General features: G+C 37.5%; 1 protein-coding gene and 1 non-coding gene across 15 annotated transcripts in view; one reads left to right on the top strand and one right to left on the bottom strand.

Annotated features, from left to right (window-relative positions):
• Positions 1 to 25,778, top strand: part of DLG2 (discs large MAGUK scaffold protein 2) — a 2,168,441-nt gene that overhangs the window by 95,208 nt on the left and 2,047,455 nt on the right. For 6 of the 14 annotated variants that reach the window (XM_063783332.1, XM_063783324.1, XM_063783325.1 and 3 more), the window contains one exon: positions 8,256 to 8,297. The exons of the other annotated variants lie outside the window; for them this stretch is intronic. In XM_063783332.1, coding sequence (XP_063639402.1) covers positions 8,256 to 8,297 — 42 coding nt within the window. The remainder of the gene's footprint in view (positions 1 to 8,255; positions 8,298 to 25,778) is intronic. 14 annotated transcript variants of the gene reach the window in all.
• LOC112204828 (U6 spliceosomal RNA) lies at positions 23,245 to 23,351 on the bottom strand. Its single transcript, XR_002938586.1, has one exon. It is a non-coding gene; the product is annotated as a U6 spliceosomal RNA (small nuclear RNA).

Below are 25,778 nucleotides of genomic sequence, written 5' to 3'. Positions count from 1 at the left end.
CCCAGCACTTCGGGAGGCTGAGGTGGGTGGATCGATTGAGGCCAGGAGTTCGAGACTAGCCTGGCCAACATGGTGAAACCCCATCTCTACTAAAAATACAAAAATTAGCTAGGTGTGGTGATGTAATCCTGTAATCCCAGCTACTTGGGAGGCTGAAGCAGGGGAATTGCTTGAACCCGGGAGGGGGAGGTTGCAGTGAGCTGAGATCATGCCATTGCACTTCAGCCTGAGTGATAGACTGAGACTCTGTCTCAAAACAACAACAACAACAACAACAAAAACACCTTAGGCATCTCTAATTTTGAGTCACAAAATTTCTTTTCATATATTCTAAGATAACCTGTTTCTAAAATGTATACTTTAACAAAATGCATTGTTTTTTGTTTCGTGGAATTTTTAACATAAGATAAGGAACAGGTGTGGGACATTAAAAAAATAGCTTTGATTTCAGGACAATTTACTTGCAATCCTTACTGACAGAAATTAAAAACCAGGGTTAGTTATCTACTCAGAGCCTTTTCTATGGGCAGATCATTAGTATATAAGATAATTCTTACCTTTTACTGTCTAAGTTGGAAGAGTATTCTCTTCCAGTGGAGCTATTAACAGACTAAGTTAAAAAGAAAGGATGTGACATATGACAGCACTGCCCATCCAAATATTACTGCACTGGAAATTATGATCTGTTCTATCTGTAGACCATACATGTAGGTAACAATAGTTGGTGTGCTCTGTGATACTCATGTAACTTAGCCAATAATTGATTTCTGTTCAAAGGCATAGAAAAGGAATAACAACAAATGAATACCTCATGTTTCTGAATCAGTATTTCTACAAGGAAGTATAGAGGATAGCAGCAGGTGATCTGTGGCAGAATCACTAAACCTAAAGCCTTCCTGCTCCTCATATGGAACAAAGATGAGGGAAATTAGTCTTGGAAAATATCTTCCAGGAAGCTCTGCTAGAGCCAGTTCCCTCTAGTTTTCTGCTGTCCTTGTTCATTACTAGGTGTTTCCATCTAGTTATTATGAATAAATAATAATTAAAAGACATACTAAACATTAGTTTGCTTTTTAACATGTGCTTGTATTTCATACGTAAGACCACTTTTTCTTTCATATATACTGCGTAGTGTAGAGGACTATGTAAGTGAGAACCTAGAAAAGCGAGGGATTATGATATTGAAATATTTTTTCTTATTGCATATAAACTATACCTAAATGTATTAAACAACTTTTTTCTTTATATTGGATCTCTCCTTGGATAATAATGGGTATAATATTATATGGTTAAATGCCTAGGTTTTGGATTTTGTTATCCTGGGTCTCTCAAAATTCCAGTTATGTGACTTTGAGAAAGTTGCTTAACATTTTTGTTCCTTAGTTTATTTGTCAATAAAATAGGGAACATATTAGCATCTTTCTCACAGGGTTATTGGGAGATTTATAATCTATTCAGATTATTTAATATGTTATTGCTATGAACTCCAGGGTAAGAAAGAAGCCTTCTTTTCTAATTTTATCTTGCAGCGTGTGTCTTTCTCCACCCCTCCACCGCTGTGTAACCTGATTCAGTCACAGGCTCACTTTATTGTATCATGCCTTCACAGGTGTCTACGCCCACTTCTCTTCCTGTCAAAGATAGGCTCAGAGCTGGTCTCTTCCTCCCACTAGCTCTTTTCCTTCTAGCCTTCTCAAGTTTTTTCATTCCTCTTTCAAAACTCCTTTCCTGTAGCAACAATCAGTCTACATTTTAAAATTCCATTGGTTTGTGACGTCTTGGATGAGAGGCTCTAATTTTTCAGTTGTGATTTATTTTTGAATACCCCAAAGTGCTGGCACAAAGCAGATATAAAAACATGTGTATTGAATTGAGTTAAATACTGGCTTGAGCATCTGAGGTTGTAGAAATTCGGGGTAGCAGTTATTCTTAAATCACCCTGTTTGGCATAGTCTTGATTCATGCTCCTGTACTAACATCTGGTGATGATGTATATGCTGCAACACTTGAAAGAGCCTCTCCAACAGCAAGCTTATTCAGGAATGTAGGATAAGGGAATAACAACACTCATCATTTTACAATTATTGTTTTAAAGTTTGATATCACTATAATGATTTCATACTCTTGGCATTTAAAAATAATTGAATTAGTTGTTATAAATACTTTTAATGACCAGTAAGGAAAGGGAATAATGTAAGAATACATTATATTAAGAGTTTCTTCTATTTTCATTTACTTATTTTAAGAAATCCCAGTCTAATTTTAAAATTTTATTTTATTTACGAGGGAAATAGGGGGAGGGCAGAAAGCCTCTAAGAAGTTCTGAGTGGTCCCCTAACTCTTCCTGCTCAAGTTCAGGAAATTATTATACAACTAAGTCAAAGTAAGTGGCTTTGAAAGTAGTGTGTGATAGCTATGTAATATACAGAGGGACAAAGCATTTTAACTCTACTTCTAACCACAAGGCATTAGGCCAATAGACTCAGGAAGCTGATCTTGGCAATAAACTGTTGAGGCCCCAAAAGGAAGTGTAAGAATGGTAGCCAAAACAAAGCAGAACCAAAGCAAACCTTATTGTCTTAGTACCTGGGGTGCAGAATACTTTGAGCAATAGGCAAACTCAGAAACTCTATTAGTCTATAAAAAAGCATTAGAAAAACACCCTAGCCAGGTGTGGTGGCTCGTACCTGTAATCCCAGGACTTTGGGAGGCCGAGGTGGGCAGATGACAAGGTGAGGAGTTCAAGACCAGCCTGGCCAATATGGTGAAACCCCATTTCTACTAAAAATACAAAAAAATTAGCTGGGCGTGGTGGCATGTGCCTGTAATTGCAACTAATCAGGAGGCTGAGGCAGGAGAATCGCTTGAACCTGGGAGGCGGAGGTTGCAGTGAGCCAAGATCATGCCACTGCACTCCAGCCTGGGCAACAGAGCGAGACTCTGTCTCAAAAAAAAAAATAAAATAAATAAAATAAATAAAATAAAAATAAAAAAAGGCCAGGCGCAGTGGCTTACACTTGTAATCCCAGCACTTTGGGAGGCTGAGGTGGGCAGATAACCTGAGGTCGGGAGTTCAAGACCAGCTTGACCGATGTGGAGAAACTCCATCTCTACTAAAAATCCAAAATTAGCTGGGTGTGGTGGTGTATGCCTGTAATCCCAGCTACTTGGGAGGCTGAGGCAGGAGAATCGCTTGAACCCATGAGGTGGAGGTTGTGGTGAGGTGAGATTGTGCCATTGCACTCCAGCAAGAGTGAAACTCCAAACTCCATCTCAAAAAAAAAAAAAAAAAAAAACCCTCTCTAGGCAGATCTACCCCTAAGTTTTACTTGGCTAGAAGAGAAAGTGGTAAATTGGTTTAAAGAAAATGGTTTACAATCCTCCTGCCATAGTTTCATGTGAGGATGTGTAACATAACTAGTAGATAAAGACAAACTCATCTCCTTGTCTGGGAGCCTTTGTTGTTTTATGTAAAACATATAACTGTATTTGGTGGTCCTGGAGACACTGGACCTAAAGTGTTTGAGGAAAAGAAAGTTGGTACAATAATCAAAGGCATGGAGATTTTATGTGCAAAGTTATATCTGAGATTAAGAAACTTTAATATAGAAATGAAAAGGTAAATGGTGGGTATGATCAGAGTCATTAAAATTGTAAAGTGTATGAAGAGTCTGAGTAGACTTGTTCACCAAAGTCAAGAATACTAGAACTAAGGGGAACTTTTTAAAGCATGATGAAAATTATTTTAGGAAAATAAAAGGGAACATTTTTCTATCAGATGAATACTAGATGCCATAGGACTTTATTCTTGTAGCAAGTGAACAAGATAAAAAAATAAATATTTCTAGGATGGATTTAAAAAGATTGATAATCTTATTTGGTCATTAGATGAATTTGTACACTAGTCAGATTTGGCTGGATAATGCTGCAGCAATAAATAATTTCTGAAATCTCAGTAGTTTAGAAGACCAAAGGTTTATTTTTTGTTCATGTTACATGTTCATAATTTGTCAGGGAACAGGTGGTGATGGTAGGGCTCTTTACATGGACCTCACTCAGGAATGTAGGTGAAGGAGAGTTCCATCTGTATGCTCCTACATTTCTCAAAGCAGGAATGAGGGATATGACAACTTGCAAACGACCTCTCAACAATTGTGTGTGCATATATATTTGTGTGAAATTGGCAAGATGATTCTAAAATACATGTAGATTCGTCTTTTTCTTGACATTATGCTTGTGAGGTTAATAATGTAGTTGCATACAGCTATACTTCATTAATTTTCATTGCTGTATAGTGTTTCATGTTATGAATATTCCACAATTTGTTCAGTCTATTGTTGAATAACATGAGTTGTTTCTAGTTTTGTTGTATAGGCACACCTCTGTATTTCCCTTGGTGTACACATTTCTGTTAGTTATATGCTTAGAAACAGGGCCAGCTGAATATTTGTGGGTCTTTCTGCAAAATGAAAATGTTAAGTCTGTTGTTCAACATTTATTAAGAATTTCAAGACAACTATAGCAGATAATTAAACTAAGCACAGGGTCCTTCTAAGTCCAAGGCCCTGTGCAATTGCATGGGTCACATACTCATGTAACTACTCTCATTTGGGGATTTATTTATTCATGAAGCATAACCCATTTGAGTGCCAGGAATAGAATTGCTAATTTGTAGGTTATGCATAAATTCAACTCAGGATTAAATGCCAAACTGTTTTCCAAAGTGGTGTACCAGTTTACTCTACTGCCAACAGTGTATGAGAATTCCTACGGCTTCATATTATTAACATTAACTTAACATCTCATTGTGTTTTATTTTGGATTTTCCTAATGATGAATGAAATTTAGCACCTTTTCTGCTGTGAAAACTGGCTAGCCATATGCAGTAAACAGAAACTGGACCCCTTCCTTACACCTGATACAAAAATTAACTCAAGATGGGTTAAAGACTTATATTTAAAATCCTAAAACCATGAAAATCCTAGAAGAAAACCTAGGCAATACCATTCAGGACATAGGCATGGGCAAAGACTTCAAGACTAACACACCAAAAGCAATTGTGACAAAAGCCAAAATTGACAAATGTGATCTAATTAAAGACAAATGTGATCTAAAGAGCGTCTGCTCAGCAAAAGAAACTGTCATGAAAGTGAACAGGCAACCTAGAGATTTGGAGAAAATTTTTGAAATCTATCTATCTGACAAAGGTCTAATATCCAGAATCTACAAAGAACTTAAATAAATCTACAAGAAAAAACCAAACAATCCCATCAAAAAGTGGGCAAAGGATATGAACAGACACTTCTCAAAGAAGACAACAAGCATATGCAAAAAAGCTCATCATCACTGGTCATTAGAGAAATGCAAATCAAAACCACAATGAGATGCTATCTCATGCCAGTTAGAATGGTGACCATTAAAAAGTCAGGAAACAACTTTGCTGGTGAGGATGTGGAGAAATAGGAACACTTTTATATTGTTGGTGGGAGTGTAAATTAGTTCAATGATTGTGGAAGACAGTGTGGTGATGCCTCAAGGATCTAAAACCAGAAATGTCATTTGACCCAGCAATCCCATTAATGGGTATATACCCAAAGGATTATAAATTATTTTACTATAAAGACAGATGCACAAGTATGTTTATTGCAGCACTATTTACAATAGGAAATACTTGGAACAAACCCAAATGCCCATCAGTGATAGACTGGATAAAGAAAATGTGGCACATACATACTATGGAATACTATGGAGCCATAAAAAATAATGAGTGCATGTCCTTTGCAGGGACATGAATGAAGCTGGAAACCATTATCCTCAGCAAACTAACACAGGAACAGAAAACCAAACACCACGTGTTCCCACTAATAAGTGGGAGTTAAACAATGACAACACGTGGACACAGGGAAGGGGACATCACACACCAGGGCCTGTTGAGGGGTGGGGCGCAAGGGGAGAGAGAGCATTAGGACAAAGACCTAATGCATGTGGGGCTTAAAACCTAGATGACGGGTCGATAGGTGCAGCAAACCACTATAGCATATGTATACCTATGTAACAAACCCACACATTTGGCACATGCATCCCAGAACTTAAAGTAAAATAAAAAAAATAAAATAAAAACATCCTTTAGGCAAAAACAAACAAACAAAAAACCCCAAGAAATTTAGCACCTTTTCATGTGTTTGTTGTTAATTTGGACATCTTCTTTGTGAAAGTTTGTATTCAAGACTCTTGCCCATTTTAAAAGTTGGTTTGACCATGTCAGTTAGGAAAACTACAGAATAAACAATGGATAAAATATACACATTTTGGTTGTCTCCTGTGAGCCTTAAATTTTTTCATTGAAAAAGTGATTTACATCCTATCAATGCAGAGGCCTAAAATTAGAGTCAATGAATATTATTATATTCACATGTTGTGTTTTGACCTTTAGTATTTATGTTGGGCCCCTTTTTTGCTCCCAATTACAGAAAAAAACCAATACAAAGGTCTCTAGGTAACAAAAAGGCTATTGTCATTAGAGAAGGAAGGTGATCTTCTTTCTTGGTCTACTGATTCAAATGCTAATCTCTTCCAGAAACATCCTCACAGACACATCCAGAAAAACTATTTACTAGCAATCAGAGTTTCCCTTAGCACAGTAAAATTGACACATAAAATTAACTATTATTCTCATGTAGTTACCAGTTCTAATGCTCTTCATTCTTTGTATAACTCCAGATTTACATATGGTGTCATTTTTCTTCTTTCTGAATGACTTTAACATTTCTTATTGTGTGGTTCTGCAGTTAATGAATTCTTTCAGCATTTCAATGTCCTATTTTGTGTTCATTTTTGAAAGATATTTGGATATAGAACTCTAGGTTCACATTTTTTTCTGTCAGGTCTTTAAAGATGTTGCACTACTGTCTTCTGGCTTGCATTTTTCTGATGAGAAGTCTGATGTAATTCTTATCTTTGTTCCTCTATATAAGGTGTCTTTTTTCCTCTGACTCTTTTAAGATTTTTTCTCTGTATCACTGATTTTAAGCAATTTAATTATGAAGTGCTCTGTATAGTTTTCTTCGTGATACTTCAGTTACATGAAATCTGCTTTATCCTTTTAATTTTTGCTCTTGTGCTTTGTTAAACAAGACTAGAGTAGCAGTTAGTCTAGGGCTAATTCTTCCCCACTAGTGAAACAATACACTTCTCAGGCATTCTACCCAATGCCTAGTGAATTAAGAGGGTTTACATTTTGGCTAGTGGGAAGAGGAAATATTCCTAGATCTGTGTCAGCCTTAAGTACTGTTTTCTCTAATCCTTTTGGGTGGTTCTTTTCACAGCTTCAGATAGTTTCCTCTCGTTCATGTATTGATAACTGCTCTGCTAAAGACTAAAGGCGGATCCTCTGTAGATCTCCGGTACTCTCTGAGATCTCTCCTGTCTAGTCTCTGTCCTTTAAATTCTCACTGCCTTGATCTCTGCAGATTCCCAGCTTCATCTTCTCAGAGAGACTACATGCATAAACTGAGTTCTCTATTTCTGTGCTGTGGCCTGAAAATATTCTCCTGGTAGTAATCTGTGAGAATAGGGCTTACCTCATTTCTTTACCACATCTCAGGCATTACTGTCCTTTGTGCTTTTTCCAATGCCTTGAAAATTATTATTTCATATATTTTGCTCATATTTTTACTTGTTTCAGTTTAGATAGTAAATTTTGTGTCTGTTACTCCATCCTGTTTCATAGTAGAAATCTCTCAGGAGTCTGTACATATTTGGAAGAAAAGTTGTCAGGATTTTCTGTTCTAATAAGTATTTCGTATATTCCTTTAAAAATCTTCACATTCTTTATTTTTCTTTTTCATGCTTTACTACACTAGCTAGGATATATGGTAAATATTGAACAGACAAGGATAGATAATGATAATGAAAACCTTAGTTTCATTCCTGACCTCACTGGGAAAGGTTTTAACATTTTACATCAAATACAATTTTTAAAAGTTCTTTGTAGATGTCATTGATTACATTCAGGAAGTTCTCTTCTACTGCTAAGTTGCAAATATTTTCTTACTAAAAAAATTGTGTTGTACTTTTTCAAATGCTTCCTCTGCATCTACTGAGATAATCAAAGGATTTTAAATTTTATTCTGTTAATGTGGTAAATTACATTAACTATTTTTTAGGTATAATTTATATAGTGTAAATGGATGTTAAGGGTACTAATAAATGAGTTTTGACAAATGTTATAATTTTACATGTTTTTTTCTTAATAGGAAAGAACAAGAGAAAGGAAGGAAGGAAGGAAGTTATACCAGGTATATACATTTGTCAAATGTATACCAGTATTCCCATTGAGATTCACAAACATGGAACATTTCCATCATACCAGACGTTTCTCTCATACTCTTTCTGTCAATCTTGTGTCCACCCTGAAACAATAATTTCTTTTTTTTTAATAACCAGAGATTGAGTTTGCCTGTTCGTGAACTTTGTATAAATAAAATTAGAGTAGCAGTGGGGTACAGTGGCTTACACCTCTAATCCCAGCACTTTGGAAGGCTGAGGTTGGAGGACAGCTTGAGTCCAGGAGCTTGAGACCCACCTGGGCAACATAGTGAAACCTCATCTCTACAAAAAATAAACAAAATTAGTCGAATGTGGCAGTGCGAGACTGTAGTCTCAGCTACTCGGGAAGCTGAGATAAGATAATTGCTTGATCCCAGGAAGTGGAGGCTGCAGTGAGCTGGGATCATGCCACTGCATTCCACCCTGGTCAACAAAGCAAGATCCTATCTCAAAAAAATGAAATAAAATAAAAATAAAATAAAATTAGAGAAGTACTCTTTTTGAGCCTAGCTCCTTAACTCAATATACTGTTTAAAATTGTTTAATTTTAAAAATTTTCATTTTTATTTATTTTTATTTTTAATTTTTGTGGGTACATATTAGATGTATATGTTTATGGCATATGTGAGATATTTTGATACAGGCATACAATGTGAAATTATTTCCTTAGGGCAAATTGACTATTCATCACCTCAAGCAATTATCCCTTCTTTGTGTGACAAATAATCCAGTTATACTCTTTTAGTTATTTTTAAATGTACAATAAATTATTGTTGACTGTAGTCACCCTGCTTTGCTACCAAATACTAGATCTTATTCACTCTTTCTAACTATATTTTTATACCCATTAATCATCCCTACTTTCATCCCTCCCAACACTTCACTACCCTTCCCAGCTTCTGGTAACCATTGTTCTACTCTCCATCTCCATGAGTCCAGTTGTTTTAATTTTTAGCTGCCAAAAATAAATGAGAACATGCAAAGTGGTCTTTCAGTGCCTGGCTTATTTAACTTTACGTAATGACCTCCAGCTCCATCCATATTGGTGCAAATGACATGATCTCATTCTTTTTTTTAGGGCTGAATAGTACTCCATTGTGTATATGTACCGCATTTTCTTTATTCATTCATCTGTTGAGGGACACTTAGGTTGCTTCCAAATTTTGGCTATTGTAAATAGTGCTGCAATAAACGTGGGAGTGCAGATGTCTCTTCAAAATACTGATTTTCTTTCTTTTGGGTATATACCCAGCAGTGGGATGTCTGGATCGTATGGTAGTTCTATTTCTAGTTTCTTGAGGAATCTCCAAACTGCTCTCCATGGTGATTCTACTAATTTACATTCTCGCTGGCAGTGTGTAATGGTTCCCTCTTCTCTGCATCCTCATCAGCATTTGTTATTGCCTGTCTTTTGGATAAAAGCCATTTTAATGGGGGAGATGATAACTTATTGTAGTTTGATTTTCATTTCTCTGATGTTCACTGATGTTGAGTACCTTTTCATATACTTGTTTGCCTATTTGTATGTATTCTTTTGAGAAATGTCTGTTTAGATCTTTTTCCCATTTTTAAGTTGGATTATTAAGTCTTTTCCTATAGAGTTGTTGGAGCTCCTTATATATTCTGGTTATTAATCCCTTGTCAGATGGATAGAGTATTAGTCTGTTTCCACACTGCTATGAAAGGAAACTTATAATCATGGTGGGAGGGGAAACAAACACATCCTTCTTCACATGGCAGTGGGAGAGAGAATGAGAGAAGTACAGAGTGAAGTGGGAAAAAGCCCCTCACAAAACCATCAGATCTTGTGAGAACTCATTCACTGTCATGAGAATAGCACAGGAGAACTTCCCCCGTGATTCAATCACCTCCCACAAGGTCCCTCCCCCAATACATGGGGATTATAATTGGGATTGTAATTCAAGATGACATTTGGGTGGGGACACAAAGCCAGACCATATCATTCTGCCCCTGTCTCCTCCCAAATCTCATGACCTCACACTTCAAAACACAATCTTGCCTTTCCAACAGTCACCCAATGTCTTAACTCATTTCAGCATTAACCCAAAAGTTCAAGTTCAAAGTTTCATCTGAGATAAGGCAAGTCCCTTATGCCTGTGAGCCTGTAAAATAGAAAGCAAGTTAGATACTTCCTAGATTCAATGGGGGTACAGGCATTGGGTAAATCCACCCATTCCGAATGGGAAAATTGGCCAAAACAAAGGGCTACAGACCCCATAGAAGTCTGAAATCCAATAGAACAGTCATTGAACCTTAAAGTTCCACAATGATCTCCTTTGACTCCATGTCTTACATCCAGTTCATGCTGATGCAAACGGTGGGCTCCCATGGCCTTGGGAAGCTGTGGCTTTGCAGGGTACAGCCTCCTGCCCTAGCTGCTTTCATGGCTGACATTGAGTGTCTATGGCTTTTCCACATGCAGGGAGCAAGCTGTTGGTGGATCTACCATTCTGGGGCCTGGAGGATGGTGGCCCTCTTCTCACAGCTCCACTAGGCAGTGCCCTAGTGGGGATTCTGTATGGGGGCTCCAACCCCACATTTCCCTTCCGCACTGCCCTAGCAGAGATTCTCCATGAGGGCCCCACCCTGGCAGCAGACTTCTACCTGGACATCCAAGCATTTCCTTATGTCCTCTGACACCTAGGGAGAGGTTCCCAAACCTCAGTTCTTGTCTTCTGTGCACCCACAGAACCAACACTGTGTGGAAGCTGCCAAGGCTTGGGGCTTCCACCCTCTGAAGCAACATCCTGAGTGATACCGTGGCCCCTTTTAGCCATGGCTGGAGTGGCTGGGACACAGTCCTGAGACTGTATACAGCAAGAGGGCCCTGGACCCAACCCAGGAAACAATTTTTCCTTCCTAGGCCTCGGGGTCTGTGATGGGAAGGACTGCTGTGAAGCTCTCTGACATGCCCTAGAAACTTTTCCCCATTGTCTTAGTAACTGACATTTGGCTCCTTGTTACTTATGCAAATTTCTGCACCTGGCTTGAATTTCTCCCCAGAATTTTTTTTTTTTCTGTCACGTTGGGCTGCAAATTCTCCAAACTTTTATGTTCTGCTTCCTTTTTAATGATTTGCCACTTAGAAATGTGTTCTGCCAGATTCCTGTCAAGTTTAAAGTTCCACAGATCTCTAGGGCAGGGCAAAATGCCATCAGTCTTTTTGCTAAAGGATAGCAAGAATCAACTTTTCTCTAGTTCCCAAAAAGTTCCTCATCTTCATCTGAGTCCACCTCAGCCTGAACTTAATTGTCCATATAGCAGGTCCATGAGCATTTTGTTCAAAGCCATTCAGTAAGTCCCTAGGAAGTTCCAAACTTTCCCACATTTTTTTTGTCTTGTTCTCAGCCCTCCAAACTGTTCCAACCTCTGTCTGTTAGCCAGTTTCAAAGTTGCTTCCACATTTTCAGATATCGTTATAGCAGTACCCCACTCTCTGTGGCACCAGTTAGTCCATTCTCACACTGCTATAAAGAACCACCTGGGACTGGGTAATTTATAAAGGAAAGAAGTTTAATTGACTCACAGTTCCACATGGCTGGGGAGGCCTCAGGAAACTTACAATCATGGCAGAAGGGGAAGCAAACACATCCTTCTTCACATGGTGGCAGGAGAGAGAAGAATGAGAGAAGTGCAGAGCAAAGTGGGGGAAAAGCCCCTCACAAAGCCATCAGATCTTGTGAGAACTCACTCACTATCATAAGAACAGCATGTGGGAATCATTCCAATGATTTAATCACCTCCTACAAGGTCCCTCACCCAACACATGGGGATTACAATTAGGATTACAACTCAAGATAAGATTTGGGTGGAGACACAGAGCCAGACCACATCAGATAGTTTGCAGATATTTTCCTCCATTATGTTGGTTGTCTCTTCACTTTGTTTATTAATTTCTTTGCTATGCAGAAACTTTTTAACTTGATGTGATTCCATCTGTCCATTTTTGGTTTGTTTGTCTCTCCTTGTAGGGTATGACTCAAGAAATCTTTGCCCAGAGAAATGTCCTGGAGAGTTTCTCTGATGTTTCCTTTTAGTAATTTTATAGTTTGAAGCCTTGGTATTTAAGTCTTTAATCCATTTTGATTTGATTTTTGTATATGGCAAGAGATAGGGGTCTAATTTCATTCTTCTGCATATGAATATCCAGCTTTCCCAGCACCCTTTATTGAGGAGACTATCCTTTCTTCAGTGTATGTTCTTGGCATCTTTTTCAAAAATGAGTTCACTGTAGGTGTGTTGATTTCTTTCTAGGTTCTCTTTTCTGTTCCATTGGTCCATGTGTTTTTTTTTTATGCCAATACCATGCTGTTTTGGTTACTATAGCTCTGTGGTATACCTTGAAGTCAAGTAATGTGATTCCTTCGGTTTTGTTCTTTTTACTAAGGGTAGCATTGGTTATTCTTTGTGTGTGTGTGTGTGTGTGTGTGTGTGTGTGGTTCCATATACATTTTAGGACTATTTTTTTCTGTTTCTGTGAAGAATACCATTGGTATTTTGATAAGAATTGCATTGAACCTGGTAGACTTCTTTGGGTAGAAAGGTTATTTTAACAATACTAATTCTTCCAATCCATGAGCATGGAGTATTTTTCCATTTTGTGGTGTTCTCTTTAATTTCCTTCATCAACGTTTTATCGTTCTCATTATAGAGATCTTTTATCTACTTGAAGGTATTCCTAGATATTTCATTATTTTTCATAACTATTGTAAATGGGATTGAGTTCTTGATTTTATTCTCAGTTTGATCATTATCGGTGTATAGAAATGCTACTGGCTGGGTGGAGTGGCTCATGCCTGTAATCCCAGCACTTTGGGAAGCTGAGATGGGGTGATTGCTGGGGCCAGAAGTTCAAGACCAGGCTGGGCAGTATAAAGAGACCCCCATCTCCACCAAATATAAAAAAAAAAAATTAGCCAGGTGCATTAGTCCACTTTCATGCTGCTGATAAGACATACCTGAGACTGGGCAATTTACAAAAGAATGGGGTTTATTGGACTTACAGTTCTACGTGGCTGGGGAGGCCTCACAATCATGGTGGAAGGTGAAAGGCACATTTCACATGGTGGCAGACAAGAGAAGAGAGCTTGTGCTGGAAAACTCCCCCTTATAATAACCATCAGGTCTCATGAGACTTACTACAGCACAGAAAGACCTGACCCCATGATTAAATTACCTCCCACCAGGCCCCTTCCACAACACGTGGGAATTCAAGATGAGATTTGGATGAGCCAAACCATATTATTCCACCCCTGACCCCTCCCAAATCTTATGTCCTCACATTTCAAAACCAGTCATGCCTTCCCAACAGTTCCCCAAAGACTTAACTCATTTCAGCATTAACGGAAGTCCACAGTCCAAAGTCTCATCTGAGAAAAGGCAAGTCCCTTCTGCCTATGAGTATGTAAAATCAAAAGCAAGCTAGTTACTTTGTAGATACAACAGGGGTACAGGTATTGGGTAAGTACAGACATTCCAAATAGGAGACATTGGCCAAAACAAAGAGGCTACAGGCCCCATGCAAGTCCGAAATCCAGGGTGGCAGTCAAATCTTAAAGCTCCAAAATGATTCCCTTTGACTCCATGTCTCACATCCAGGTCACTCTGAAGCAAGAAGGGGGTTCCTATGGTCCTGGGCATCTCTGCCCCTGTGGTTTTTCAGGGTACAGCCTCCATCCTGTCTAATTTCACAGGCTGGCATTGTCTGCAGCTTTTCCAGGTGCATGGTGCAGGCTGTCAGTGGATCTACCATTCTGGGATCTGGAGGATGGTGGTCCTCTTCTAACAGCTCCACTAGGCAGTGCCCCAGTAGGGACTCTGTGTGGGGCCTCCAACCTCACATTTCCCTTCTGCACTGCCCTAGTGGAGGTTCTCCATGAGGGCCCTGCCCCCACAGCAAACTTCTGTCTCGGTATCCGGGTGTTTCCATATGTCTTCTGAAATCTAGGAGGAGGTTCCAAAACCTAAATTCTTGACTTCTGTGCACCCACAGGCTCAACACCACGTGGAAGCTGCCAAGGCTTGGGGCTTCTACCCTCTGAAGCAACAACCTGAGCTGTACCTTGACCACTTTTAGTCATGGCTGGAGCAGCTGGGACACAGGGACAAAGTCCCTAGACTGTAAACAACAGAGGGTCCCTGGGCCTGGCCCACCAAGCCATGTTTTCCTCCTAGGCCTCCGGACCTGTGTTGGGAGAGGCTGCTGTGAAGATCTCTGACATGTCTTGGAGACATTTTTCCCCATTGTCTTGGGGATTAACATTCGGCTCCTTGTTGCTTATGCAAATTTCTGCAGTCAGCTTGAATTTATCCTCAGAAAATGGGTTTTTCTTTTCTATCACATTGTCAGGCTGCAAATTTTCCAAACTTTTGTGCTCTGCTTCCCTTATAAAATTGAATGCCTTTAATAGCACCCAAGCCACCTCTTGAATGCTTTGCTGCTTAGATATTTCTTCTGCCAGATATCCTAAATCATTCATCTCTCTTAAGTTGAAAGTTCTACAAATCTCTAGTGCAGGGGCCAAATGCTGCCAATCTCTTTGCTAAAACACAACAGTGGTCACCTTTGCTCCAGTTCCCAACAAGTTCCTCATCTCCATCTGAGACCACCTCAGCCTGGACCTTATTGTCTATATCACTATCAGGGTTTTGGTTAAAGTCATTCAAGAAGTCTCCAGGAAGTTCCGAACTTTCCCACATTTTCCTGTCTTCTTTGAGCCCTCCAAACTTTTCCAACTTTGCGTGTTACCAAGTTCCAAAGTCACTTCCACATTTTCAGGTATCTTTTCAGCATTGCCCCACTCTGCTGGTATCAATTTACTCTATTAGTCTGTTTTCATGCTGCTGATAAAGACATACCTGAGATTGGGTAATTTACAAAAGAAAGAGATTTATTTGGACTTACAGTTCCACATGGCTGGGGAAGCCTTGCAATCGTGGTGTAAGGCAAGGAGGAGCAAGTCACATCTTACGTGGATGGTGACAGGCAAAGGGAAAAAAACTTGTGCAGGGAAACTCTCCTTATAATAACCATCAGATCTTGTGAGACTTACTTCACTATCATGAGAACAGCACAGGAAAGACCTGCCTCCATGATTCAGTTATCTCCCACTGGGTCCATCCCACAACACGTGGGAATTCATGATGAGATTTGGGTGGGGACACAGCCAAGCCATATCACCAGGTATGGTGGCATGTGCCTGTAGTCCCAGCTACTTGGGAGGATCACTTGAGTCCCAGATTCAAGACTGCAGTGAGCGAGCTATGATTGTGCCATTGCACTTCAGCCTGGGTGACAGAGTGAGACCCTGTCTCTTAAAAAAAAAAAAAAGAAGAAAGAAATGCTACTGATTTTTAATACATTGATTTTGTATCCTGAACATTTACTGAATTTGTTTCCCAAAGCTTTGGGGTTTTCTATGTGTATGATCATATCATCACCAAGAAGAGATGATTTGACTTCCTCTTTTTCAATTTGGATGCCGTTTATTTCTTTCTACTTCCTGATTGCCCTGGCTAGGACTTCTAGTATTGTGTTGAACAGGAGTGGTGAAAGTAGGAGTCATTGTCTTGTTTCAGTTTTAGGGGGAATGCCTTCAAATTTTCCACATTCAGTATGACGTTGGCTATAGGTTCATCATATATGGCTTTTATTATTTTGAGGTATGTTTCTTCTGTGCCTATCTTGAGGAGGGTTTTTTTTAAAATCATGATAGGATGTTGAATTTTACTGAAAGTCTTTTCTGCATCTATTGAGATGATCATATCATTTTTTGATTTTAATTATCTTTATATGATGAGTTACATTTATTGATTTGCATATATTGAAATACTCTTGCATCTCTGGAATAAACCCTACTTGATCATGGTGTATTATCTTTTTGATGTGCTGTTGGATTTGGTTTTCTCATATTTTTTGAGGGTTTTTATATCTATTTTCATCAGGGATACTGGTCTGTAGTTTTTCCTTTTTTTTGTTATGTTTTTGCCTGCCTTTCATATCAGGGTGGTACTGGTTTCATAGGATGAGTTAGGGAGGATTTCCTTCCCTCAATTTTTTGGAACAGTTTCAGTAGGACTGATACTGTTTCTTTTTTGTACTTTTGGTGGAATTCAGCTGTGAATCCCTCCGGTCCTGGGTTTTCCTTTATTGGGAAAATTTTTATTACTGATTCAATCTCACTACTCATTTTGGTCTTTTTAGGGTTTCTGTATTTTTAGGGTTCAATCTTGGAAGGTTCTATGTGTTCAGGAATTTATTCATTTCCTCTAGGATTTCTAGTTTGTCAGTGTAGAGATGTTCATAGTAGTTTCTGATTATCAATTGTATTTCTGTGGTTTCAGTTGTAATGTCTCCTTTTTTAAATTTCTGATTGAATTGTCTCTCTTCTTGGTCAATCTAGCTAGTGTTCTATCAATTTTGTTTACATTTACAGAAAACAAACTTTTCATTTGGTTGATTTTTTTTTGGTCTCAATTTCATTTAATTCTGCTCTGATCTTTGAATTTTTTCCTTCTGCTAGTTGCGGTTTTGGTTCCCTCTTACTCTTCTGGGTCCTTGAGGTACAATGTTAGGTTGTTAATTTGTGATCTTTCTGTCCTTTGGATGTATAAATTTATTGCTCAAAACTTCCCTCTTAGTCTTTTCTTATATCCCAGAGGTTTTGGTATATTGTGTCTCTTTTTATTCATTTCCAAAAGTTTTTAAATTTACATCTTAATTTTGTCCTTGACCCAAAGATTATTCAGGAGAAGATTGTTGAGTTTTCATGTGTTTGTATATTTTTGAGAGTTCCTCTTAGAATTGATTTCTAGTTGTATTCCACTGTGGTCTGAGAAGTGACTTGATATGATAATTAAGATTTAGCAGAGAGAGTCAATGTATTTGATTAGGAAAAGTAAATGGAAAATAGAATGTAATCAGGGCAATTATTGGGATTTCACTCTGTGAATTACAGAATTTTTTAGTGCTATTTGGAGACAAATTACATAACCTTACTTTGTAATCAAGGAGAACTTATTCTATTTCTTTCTTGTCATATTCTGTTAGACTTGAACTATATCTAGACTATGATAAGGATTTAGTATCATGCTTTTACTCATCACAAACCAGATCTTCAAATCCTGTATTCTGATAACCATTTATGGATAGAAGATTCATAAAACCTCACAAATTTCTACTATATGAATGAGAACCTAGCAAACAGGATAGCTATGTTATCGTAACACAAAAACAAAACCAGTGTTGCCACTTCTAGTCAGTTCTTATATTACCCTGTTGTTTCTCTTTATGTCATTGAGAATGAACACAAGAAAGACTGATCTGAAAATCAATAATAATGGTAGTAACCCATATTATTTTGATCACTTGCTAGATTCAAGGTATTATGAATTAAGCATTAAGATAGACACTATTAATATCCTCAATTTTCAGCTGAAGAAATCAAGTCTTAAGACTAAGAGGTTTACAAAATGAAAAGTGATGATTTAGGAATTGCTGAAATTTACACAGCTAGTAAGTTGTGGAACAGAGATTCAATCAGGTCTGTTTGACACAAAAGTCCAAGTTTAACCACGTATTAATCATACCTACACAAGTTCTTGCCATCGTAAAATGTTTAGGTCCACTACTCACAGTATCTGCCCCCCGTTAGAGAACTCATATTCCATTAATTTACTGTGTCGTATAAACAAGATATAGTTTTGAAATTAGAATAATCTAGGCGTACACTGAACAATTCTCTTACTGAATGGACTAGGTCAAAATTAGTGAGTTAAACGTGACTCTGACTTCTCCTTTTGTCTTTTATATTCCAACAATCAAATTATATTTCCTACCAACTCCAGTTATCTGACTACAGCCATACCATCCACCAAATTATTTTTAATATTGTCTTGACAGTCCACCTTATCACTCACAAATATAGATGATTCTATAGTTCCCAACTCTTAATTTTTACCTTAGCTCCCAGAAATCCTCCAAGTAATTCAAGAAGATGATAGATGTACCACGAAAGTATATTTTCTTGATTTATTTTCCTCCAACGAAATAATTCAAGAAGATTATTGGTGTACAGCAAAAGTATATATTTCCAGAGAGCTCAATATGAAACCTCTGCCCAGTACGTAGGGGGAGTGACTCCTTCCTGAAACTCAGATGCACTGAAACCAAGAGTGTACGAAAACAAAGGTAAGCAACAGAAAGAGACATTTTTAAAGAGACATTTTTAAAGATTTAAACATCTATTTAACAACTCTGTTTAAAACAAAACAGCTAATGCGTAGAGAAAACAAGTTGTAAAAATACATGAGGAATGGTGACTGTTTAGTATTCACTATTCCAAAAAGTGCTATAAGAATCTGTTAGAGGAATGATAACTGTTTGGTATTCAGTGTTCCAAAAAGTGCTGTAAGAATCTGTAAAGTATCTATACCCAGAGATGAAAGCACTTTCCACCAGGAAAGTTAGAGAAGATGTCAAAATATGAAAGTTGAATTGTATTGAAAAGTAAGGTAAAATAATAAAAGCATATTCAAAAATTTCCCCTATGTGATTTCATTCACAGATATTGCCAGTTGGCATATTCTCTGACTCTTTAAACCTAGATGTATCTGGGCTCTGTTTCACATCCACCAATGAGCTGTAAAAACTTTGGAAGATTATTTAACTACCAGGAGCCTTACATTTCTGCATTTGTTAACAGGGATACTAGTATCTATCTTACAAAGTTGATGTGAGGATTAAAGACAGTGTTTATAATGCATCTGGCACAGTGCCTAACAAACAAACAAACACAGGAAATGATACCTATAATTATTATAGATTATATAAGAACAAGAAGGACATGAATAAATCTGAGTTTTACAAAATTACTCTGCAAGGGTCTGAAATATGTATTACAAGGGAGAAGGAACCAGTAGTTGGAAAAACACCCAGAAGGTGTTCAAGAGAAAACTAAATTGTTCAAAAGAAAGCTAGTGAATACTTCAGTTAAAGAAGAAACAATGAGGATGGGGAACAGAAGATGACCTTGAAAGATATTTAGAAAGGTAATTAATAGGACTTGGTAACTAATCAGATTTGGGGGATTTGGGAGATTGTTGGATAATTAAGAACAGCTGTTAGAAGTATCAATAGGTTAAATATAAGACATATCAAATAGGTGTTGTTATTTTTTTGAATAACAAAAAGATACTTCTAACGGCATGACAGCAAGACCAGTCTGGTGGAAGAAGTAAATGGTATGAGCCTAAAGAAAGGTGGGGTAGATCAAAATGGAGATTAAGACATGGAAGGAGCTATTAGAAAGTAGAAGTTTGTACCTTGCTGGTGATTAAATGGGGAGGCAAGAAGACATACTAGTGAAAGATAAGTGCTCATTGAAGATACTACCATTACATAAAAAGAACCCCAAAACTCATAGAGCTAATTAACTCTAAGGTTTCAACTGATAAGTTCATGTGACATAGTATTGGTTTGCTCACTATTGACATCCCAATTTGTTTCTTGAAGTACAAAATCTGGCTTGATTTTTAAAATCCATAATGTTTACCTTTTTTCTTTTGGTTCATATTAAAAACTCTATTTTTAATTTTTAAAATTTCTTTAGATTCAGAGGGTACATGTGCAGGTCTGTTATTTGGGTATATTGTATGACGTTGAGGTTTGGGCTTCTAATGATCCCATTGCTAATTGAACGTATTACCCAATAAGTAGTTTTTCAACACTTTCTCCCTTCCTTCCCTTTCCCCTTCTAGAATCCTCAGTGTTTATTTTTTCCCATCTTTTTGGCCATGTACACTCAATGTTTAGCTCCCACTTGTAAGTCAGAATATGCTGTGTTTTGTTTTCTCTTTCTGTGTTAATTCACTTAGAATAATGGCCTCCAGCTGCATCCATGTTGGTGCAAAGGTCATGATTTTGTTCTTTTTTATGGCTGTGTAGTATTCCATGGTGTATACGTACCACATTTACTTTGTCCAGTTTACTGTTGATGGGCAACTGGGTTGATTCCATGTTTTTGCTGTTGTGAATAGTGCTGCAGTAAATAAAATGAGTGCAGGAGTTTTTTTGGTAGAACAGTTTATTTTCCTTTTGGTATATTACCAGTAATGGGATTGCTGGGTCGAATGATAATTTCATTTTCAGTTCTTTGAGAAATCTCCACACTGCTTTCCAAGGGACTAAACTAATTTACATTCCCACCAATAGTGTATAAGCATTCCCTTTTTTCTGCAACCTCACCAACATCTGTTATTTTTTGACTTTTTATTAAAAAGTTGTTACTAAAGAAGTTGTGTTAGTATGACATGTATCACACTGAGCAAGAATAAACCTGGCTAGGAGACTGATTTATTAAATGATGGTTTTATCCATTTTTGACAGTGATAATAAAGTAGGCACTGTTTAACTCAAGATACGTTATCTATAAATATGGTTATATTATTTATAGAGAAAGGTCACAATATAATATTTATAGACACAGTATCCAAAGGCACTTAATTATTTGATGAAGATAGTCAAATATTAGTTTTTAAATATCTCAACCCTTGTTTCAGAATAAAAACGGTATGCATTCCACTCTACAGTTAACTTCAGCATAGTCACTTCAACTAAAGTACTTATCCATTGTGTTCTATCTACATCTTTGCTAAAGGAATGATGAGAACCCCTTAGTAGTGTGGCCAAGAAAATAATCTTTGCTTTGCACCAGGTTGGAGTTCTTTGTTATTGCTATTTTTTGAATCCCTTCATGCTAGTTCCACAGAAATCTTTCATTTGATGCCCTTTCTCCTGTGCTTATTGCTGTACCTGTTCTTTGGCAATGGACAGGGGAAAAGAGCCACTCCCTCAATGTAATCCACACTGAAAATGGATCTCCTATTATATAATATTATGATCCTTCCTGAGAAACACCATGGAACTGCAGTCAAATATTTTTGTTTTTCACATTGGTATGAACAATTAATACTTCATTTTGAAGCTTCAAAGGTTTACCAGCCTGGGCAACATAGTAAGACCCCATCTCTGCAAAAAACAAGAAATTAGCCAGGCTTGGTGGCACGTGCCTGTAGTCCTAATGCCTGTGGTCCTAGCTATTTGGGAGGCTGAGGCTGGAGGATCACTTGAGCCCAGGAGTTTGAGGCTGCAGTGAGCTATAATCCCACCACTGCACTTTAGCCTGGGCAACAGAGTGTCTCTAACCAGAAAAAAAAAAAAAAGAAACTTCAAACATTTACAGTGTGTTGGAAAATCCCTATTTGGTGTTTGAATAATTGAAACATTTAATCTTAATGAAGGATGAAGCCTCAGTGATAAATTTCCAAGACATGCATAGTCCCTTGTATTGCATTCTTGAAAGATATCATTTAGGTTCTGCTTGATTACTTGCAGTAATGGGATGCTCAGTCTCTGAGGCAACCCATTTTATTGTTAGATAGGTTCAGTTGTTAAAATGTTATAATCTCTGTTCTAAGAGAGATGCCATTGAATTCTTGAAGTTAATAACTCAAATCTATTGTCTTCTTACTGTTCTTAAGATTAAGACAATTTCTTTTTTAAATTTTATTATTATTATACTTTAAGTTTTAGGGTACATGTGCACAACATGCAGGTTTGTTACATGTGTACATGTGCCATGTTGGTATGCTGCACCCATTAACTCGTCATTTAGCATTAGGTACATCTCCTAATGCTATCCCTCCCCTCTTCCCCCATCCCACAACAGGCCCCGGTGTGTGATGTTCCCCTTCCTGTGTCCATGTGTTCTCATTGTTCAATTCCCACCTATGAGTGAGAACATGCGGTGTTTGGTTTTTTGTCCTTGTGATAGTTTGCTGAGAATGATGGTTTCCAGCTTCATCCATGTCCCTACAAAGGACATGAACTCATCATTTTTTATGGCTGCATAGTATTCCATGGTGTATATGTGCCACATTTTCTTAATCCAGTCTATCATTGATGGACACTTGGGTAGGTTCCAAGTCTTTGCTATTGTGAATAGTGCCACAATAAACATATGTGTGCATGTGTCTTTATAGCAGCATGATTTATAATCCTTTGGGTGTATACCCAGTAATGGGATGGCTGGGTCAAATGGTATTTCTAGTTCTAGATCCCTGAGGAATCGCCACACTGACTTCCACAATGGTTGAACTAGTTTACAGTCCCACCAACAGTGTAAAAGTGTTCCTATTTCTCCACATCCTCTGCAGCACCTGTTGTTTCCTGACTTTTTAATGATCACCATTCTAACTGGTATGAGATGGTATCTCATTGTGGTTTTGATTTGCATTTCTCTGATGGCCAGTGATGATGAGCATTTTTCATGTGTTTTTTGGCTGAATAAATGTCTTCTTTTGAGAAGTGTCTGTTCATATCCTTTGCCGACTTTTTGATGGGGTTGTTTGTTTTTTTTTCTTGTAAATTTGTTTGAGTTCATTGTAGATTCTGGATATTAGCCCTTTGTCAGATGAGTAGGTTGCAAGAATTTTCTCCCATTCTGTAAGTTGCCTGTTCACTGTGATGGTAGTTTCTTTTGCTGTGCAGAAGCTCTTTAGTTTAATTAGATCCCATTTGTCAATTTTGTCTTTTGTTGCCATTGCTTTTGGTGTTTTGTACATGAAGTCCTTGCCCATGCCTAAGGATTAAGACATATTTCTTATCCTGGCCTATCAGTTCTTCCTGGTATGACTTCTGCCTACCTCTTTAGCCTCTCATATTGTATGATTCTTTTCTTAACCAATCACTTCTAGCCAGACTGGCCTTCTTTTAGTTTTTCTTTCTTTGTTTTACTCTTCTACAGAGCCTTTTCTTTTGCTTTCCTTCATCCTAGGTAGCTCTCTTCCTAATTTTCTTTCAGCTTTCACAAAACTAACCTGTTTTTTTTTTTGATTAAAAACATGGGGCACTCCATGAATTTGTGTGTCATCGTTTTGTAGGGGCCCTGCTAATCTTCTCTGTATCATTCCAATTTTAGTATGTGTGCTGCTGAAGTGAGCACCGAACTAACCTTTGTCTTTTAGATCTCCAATCATTTCTTCAATTAAGCATTCCATGATCTGCCTCATTAGATCAAATTCTCCAGTTATATGCATTCATAGTGTTCTGTACTTCTTTGTAGCTTATATCACAGTTGTGATTTTAATTCATCAGTGATTCATAGATTAATGTCTTTTTAACCTCTATCCCAGTATTTTCGTTCACTATGTATCATCAGCATTTATCACAGCACCTGACTCATGGCAGGTATGCAGTAAATATTTGTTGAATAAAATGAATGAAAAATAATAATAGGTCTGCATTTTAGATACATCGGAGGATATCGGTTCTTCAATGTGACAATTCTTTAAAAAATGTTGAGACAGCTAGAACGTGTGTTTGTCTTTCACAAGAAAAGGCTATACATATCCTGTCCTTAGATTGTCTTTCCTCTGACAAACCAGAGCCCTCCACCGTCCTGGTTGCTTGCTCTCCTCTGCAAGCGTTCGGGTTAGTCAATGTGCCTTGTACTGTGTAGTAAGGCACTTACTTCTTAAAGTAATGCCCAACTTTTGAGAATTCCTTTAGGTTCCAAAAATCTATGTTAGAATAAGAAATAGCTTTTATGAGATTAGCCTCTAGAGTATGATTTTAAGCTTTTGGTTTATTTTACGTGCAGTAGTTTAATTTCCATATAGGTAATCTTTTGAAGAAAAACTCTTGGTTTCTGTTAGATTTCTTTCTTTTCAGGACTCAGGTGTAGATAGGCATGGGATTCCTTGAACTGTGATTAAAAGAAATTTACTTCTGTAAGCCCTAAAACTCACTGTGAAATTTTTTGTGTAAGTGAAATCATGAGCTTCAAAATCAGTAATATGCAGTAAATATTTCTTGGGCAGCATTTCACAATAAAAACCCATATTCACTCTTGTGATTTGGAGGAAACAATGAAAGTTGCAGCATGTATAAATTAAAGACTGAAATAAACTATACTATTACTTTTTTATATGCTTCAACATCAACATATTCAATATATGTATATGTTGGTCATTGTTAGCCTTTCTCATCTAGATTAGATAACAAGTTAATAAATGTTTATTGCTTGTCTACTATCTGTCAGATGCTAAGCTTGGTGCTATTTTACTGTCTCGGAATAATAGCTTATTTTTCTGTTTATAAACTTAATACAATTTCAAAGTAGAACATTTGGAAAATACAAAGAACACAAATACTTTTACCCTCTACTGTTAACATTTTGGTATGTTTGTTTTTGTTTAATATTCATTTAATAACTATTGGGTGCATATAATTTGCCATCAATTGTTCTAGAAACTAGAGATATATCAGTTAACAAAATAGATGAAATTCTTGTTCTTATGGAGCTTACAACCTAGTGAGCAGAGATGTAAAATAAATAAAGTATTTAATAGGTCAGCTGGTAAGCACCACAAAAAATAAAACAGAGTAGGTGGATAAAGAACATACCTAAGGTAGAAAGGAAAGGCATTTCTAATAAAGTGACATTGATTAGAGAGCCAAATGACTTGAGAGAGGTATAGGGTTAATCAGGCAGAGGGAATAGCAAGTGCAAGGGCCTTGTGGCGGGAGTGTACATGGTGTAGATGGCATGTTGGAGAAACATCAAGCATGTCACTGTGACTGCAGCAGAGTGAGCAAAGGAGGGATCTGACTTGTGTTTAAAAAGATCCTCTGTCAAGCTGGATAGAGAGTGACTTTGACGAGTTGACATAAGTAAGCTTCACATGATTGGTAATAACAAACTTCTCCGAGCTAAAGGAGGATGTTTGAACCCATTGCAAATAAGCTAAAAACCTTGAAAGAAGATTAGATGAATGGCTAACTAGAATAAACAGCATAGAGAAGACCTTAAATGACCTGATGGAGCTGAAAACCATGGCACGAGAACTACATGATGCATGCACAAGCTTCAGTAGCAATTTGATCAAGTGAAAGAAACGGTATAAGTGATTGAAGATCAAATGAATCAAATGAAGTGAGAAGAGAAGTTTAGAGAAAAAAGAGTGAAAAGAAATGAACAAAGCCTCCAATAACTATGGGACTACATGAAAAGACCAAATCTACGTCTGATTGGTGTACTGGAAAGTGATGGGAGAACGGAACCAAGTTGGAAAACACTCTGCAGGATATTATCCAGGAGAACTTCCCAGACCTAGCAAGGAAGTCCAACATTCAAATTCAGGAAATACAGAGAACACCACAAAGATACTCCTTGAGAAGAGCAACTCCAAGACACATAATTGTCAGATTCACCAGAGTTGAAATGAAGGAAAAAATGTTAAGGGCAGCCAGAGAAGTCGGGTTACCTACAAAGGGAAGCCCATCAGACTAACAGCTGATCTCTCGGCAGAAACTCTGCAAGCCATAAGAGAGTGGGGTCCAATATTCAACTTTCTTAAAGAAAAGAATT

The sequence above is a fragment of the Pan troglodytes genome, chromosome 9, assembly GCF_028858775.2.
Source record: "Pan troglodytes isolate AG18354 chromosome 9, NHGRI_mPanTro3-v2.0_pri, whole genome shotgun sequence".
NCBI classification, from domain to species: Eukaryota; Metazoa; Chordata; class Mammalia; order Primates; family Hominidae; genus Pan; species Pan troglodytes.
This window is presented reverse-complemented; position numbering and strand designations above follow the sequence as displayed.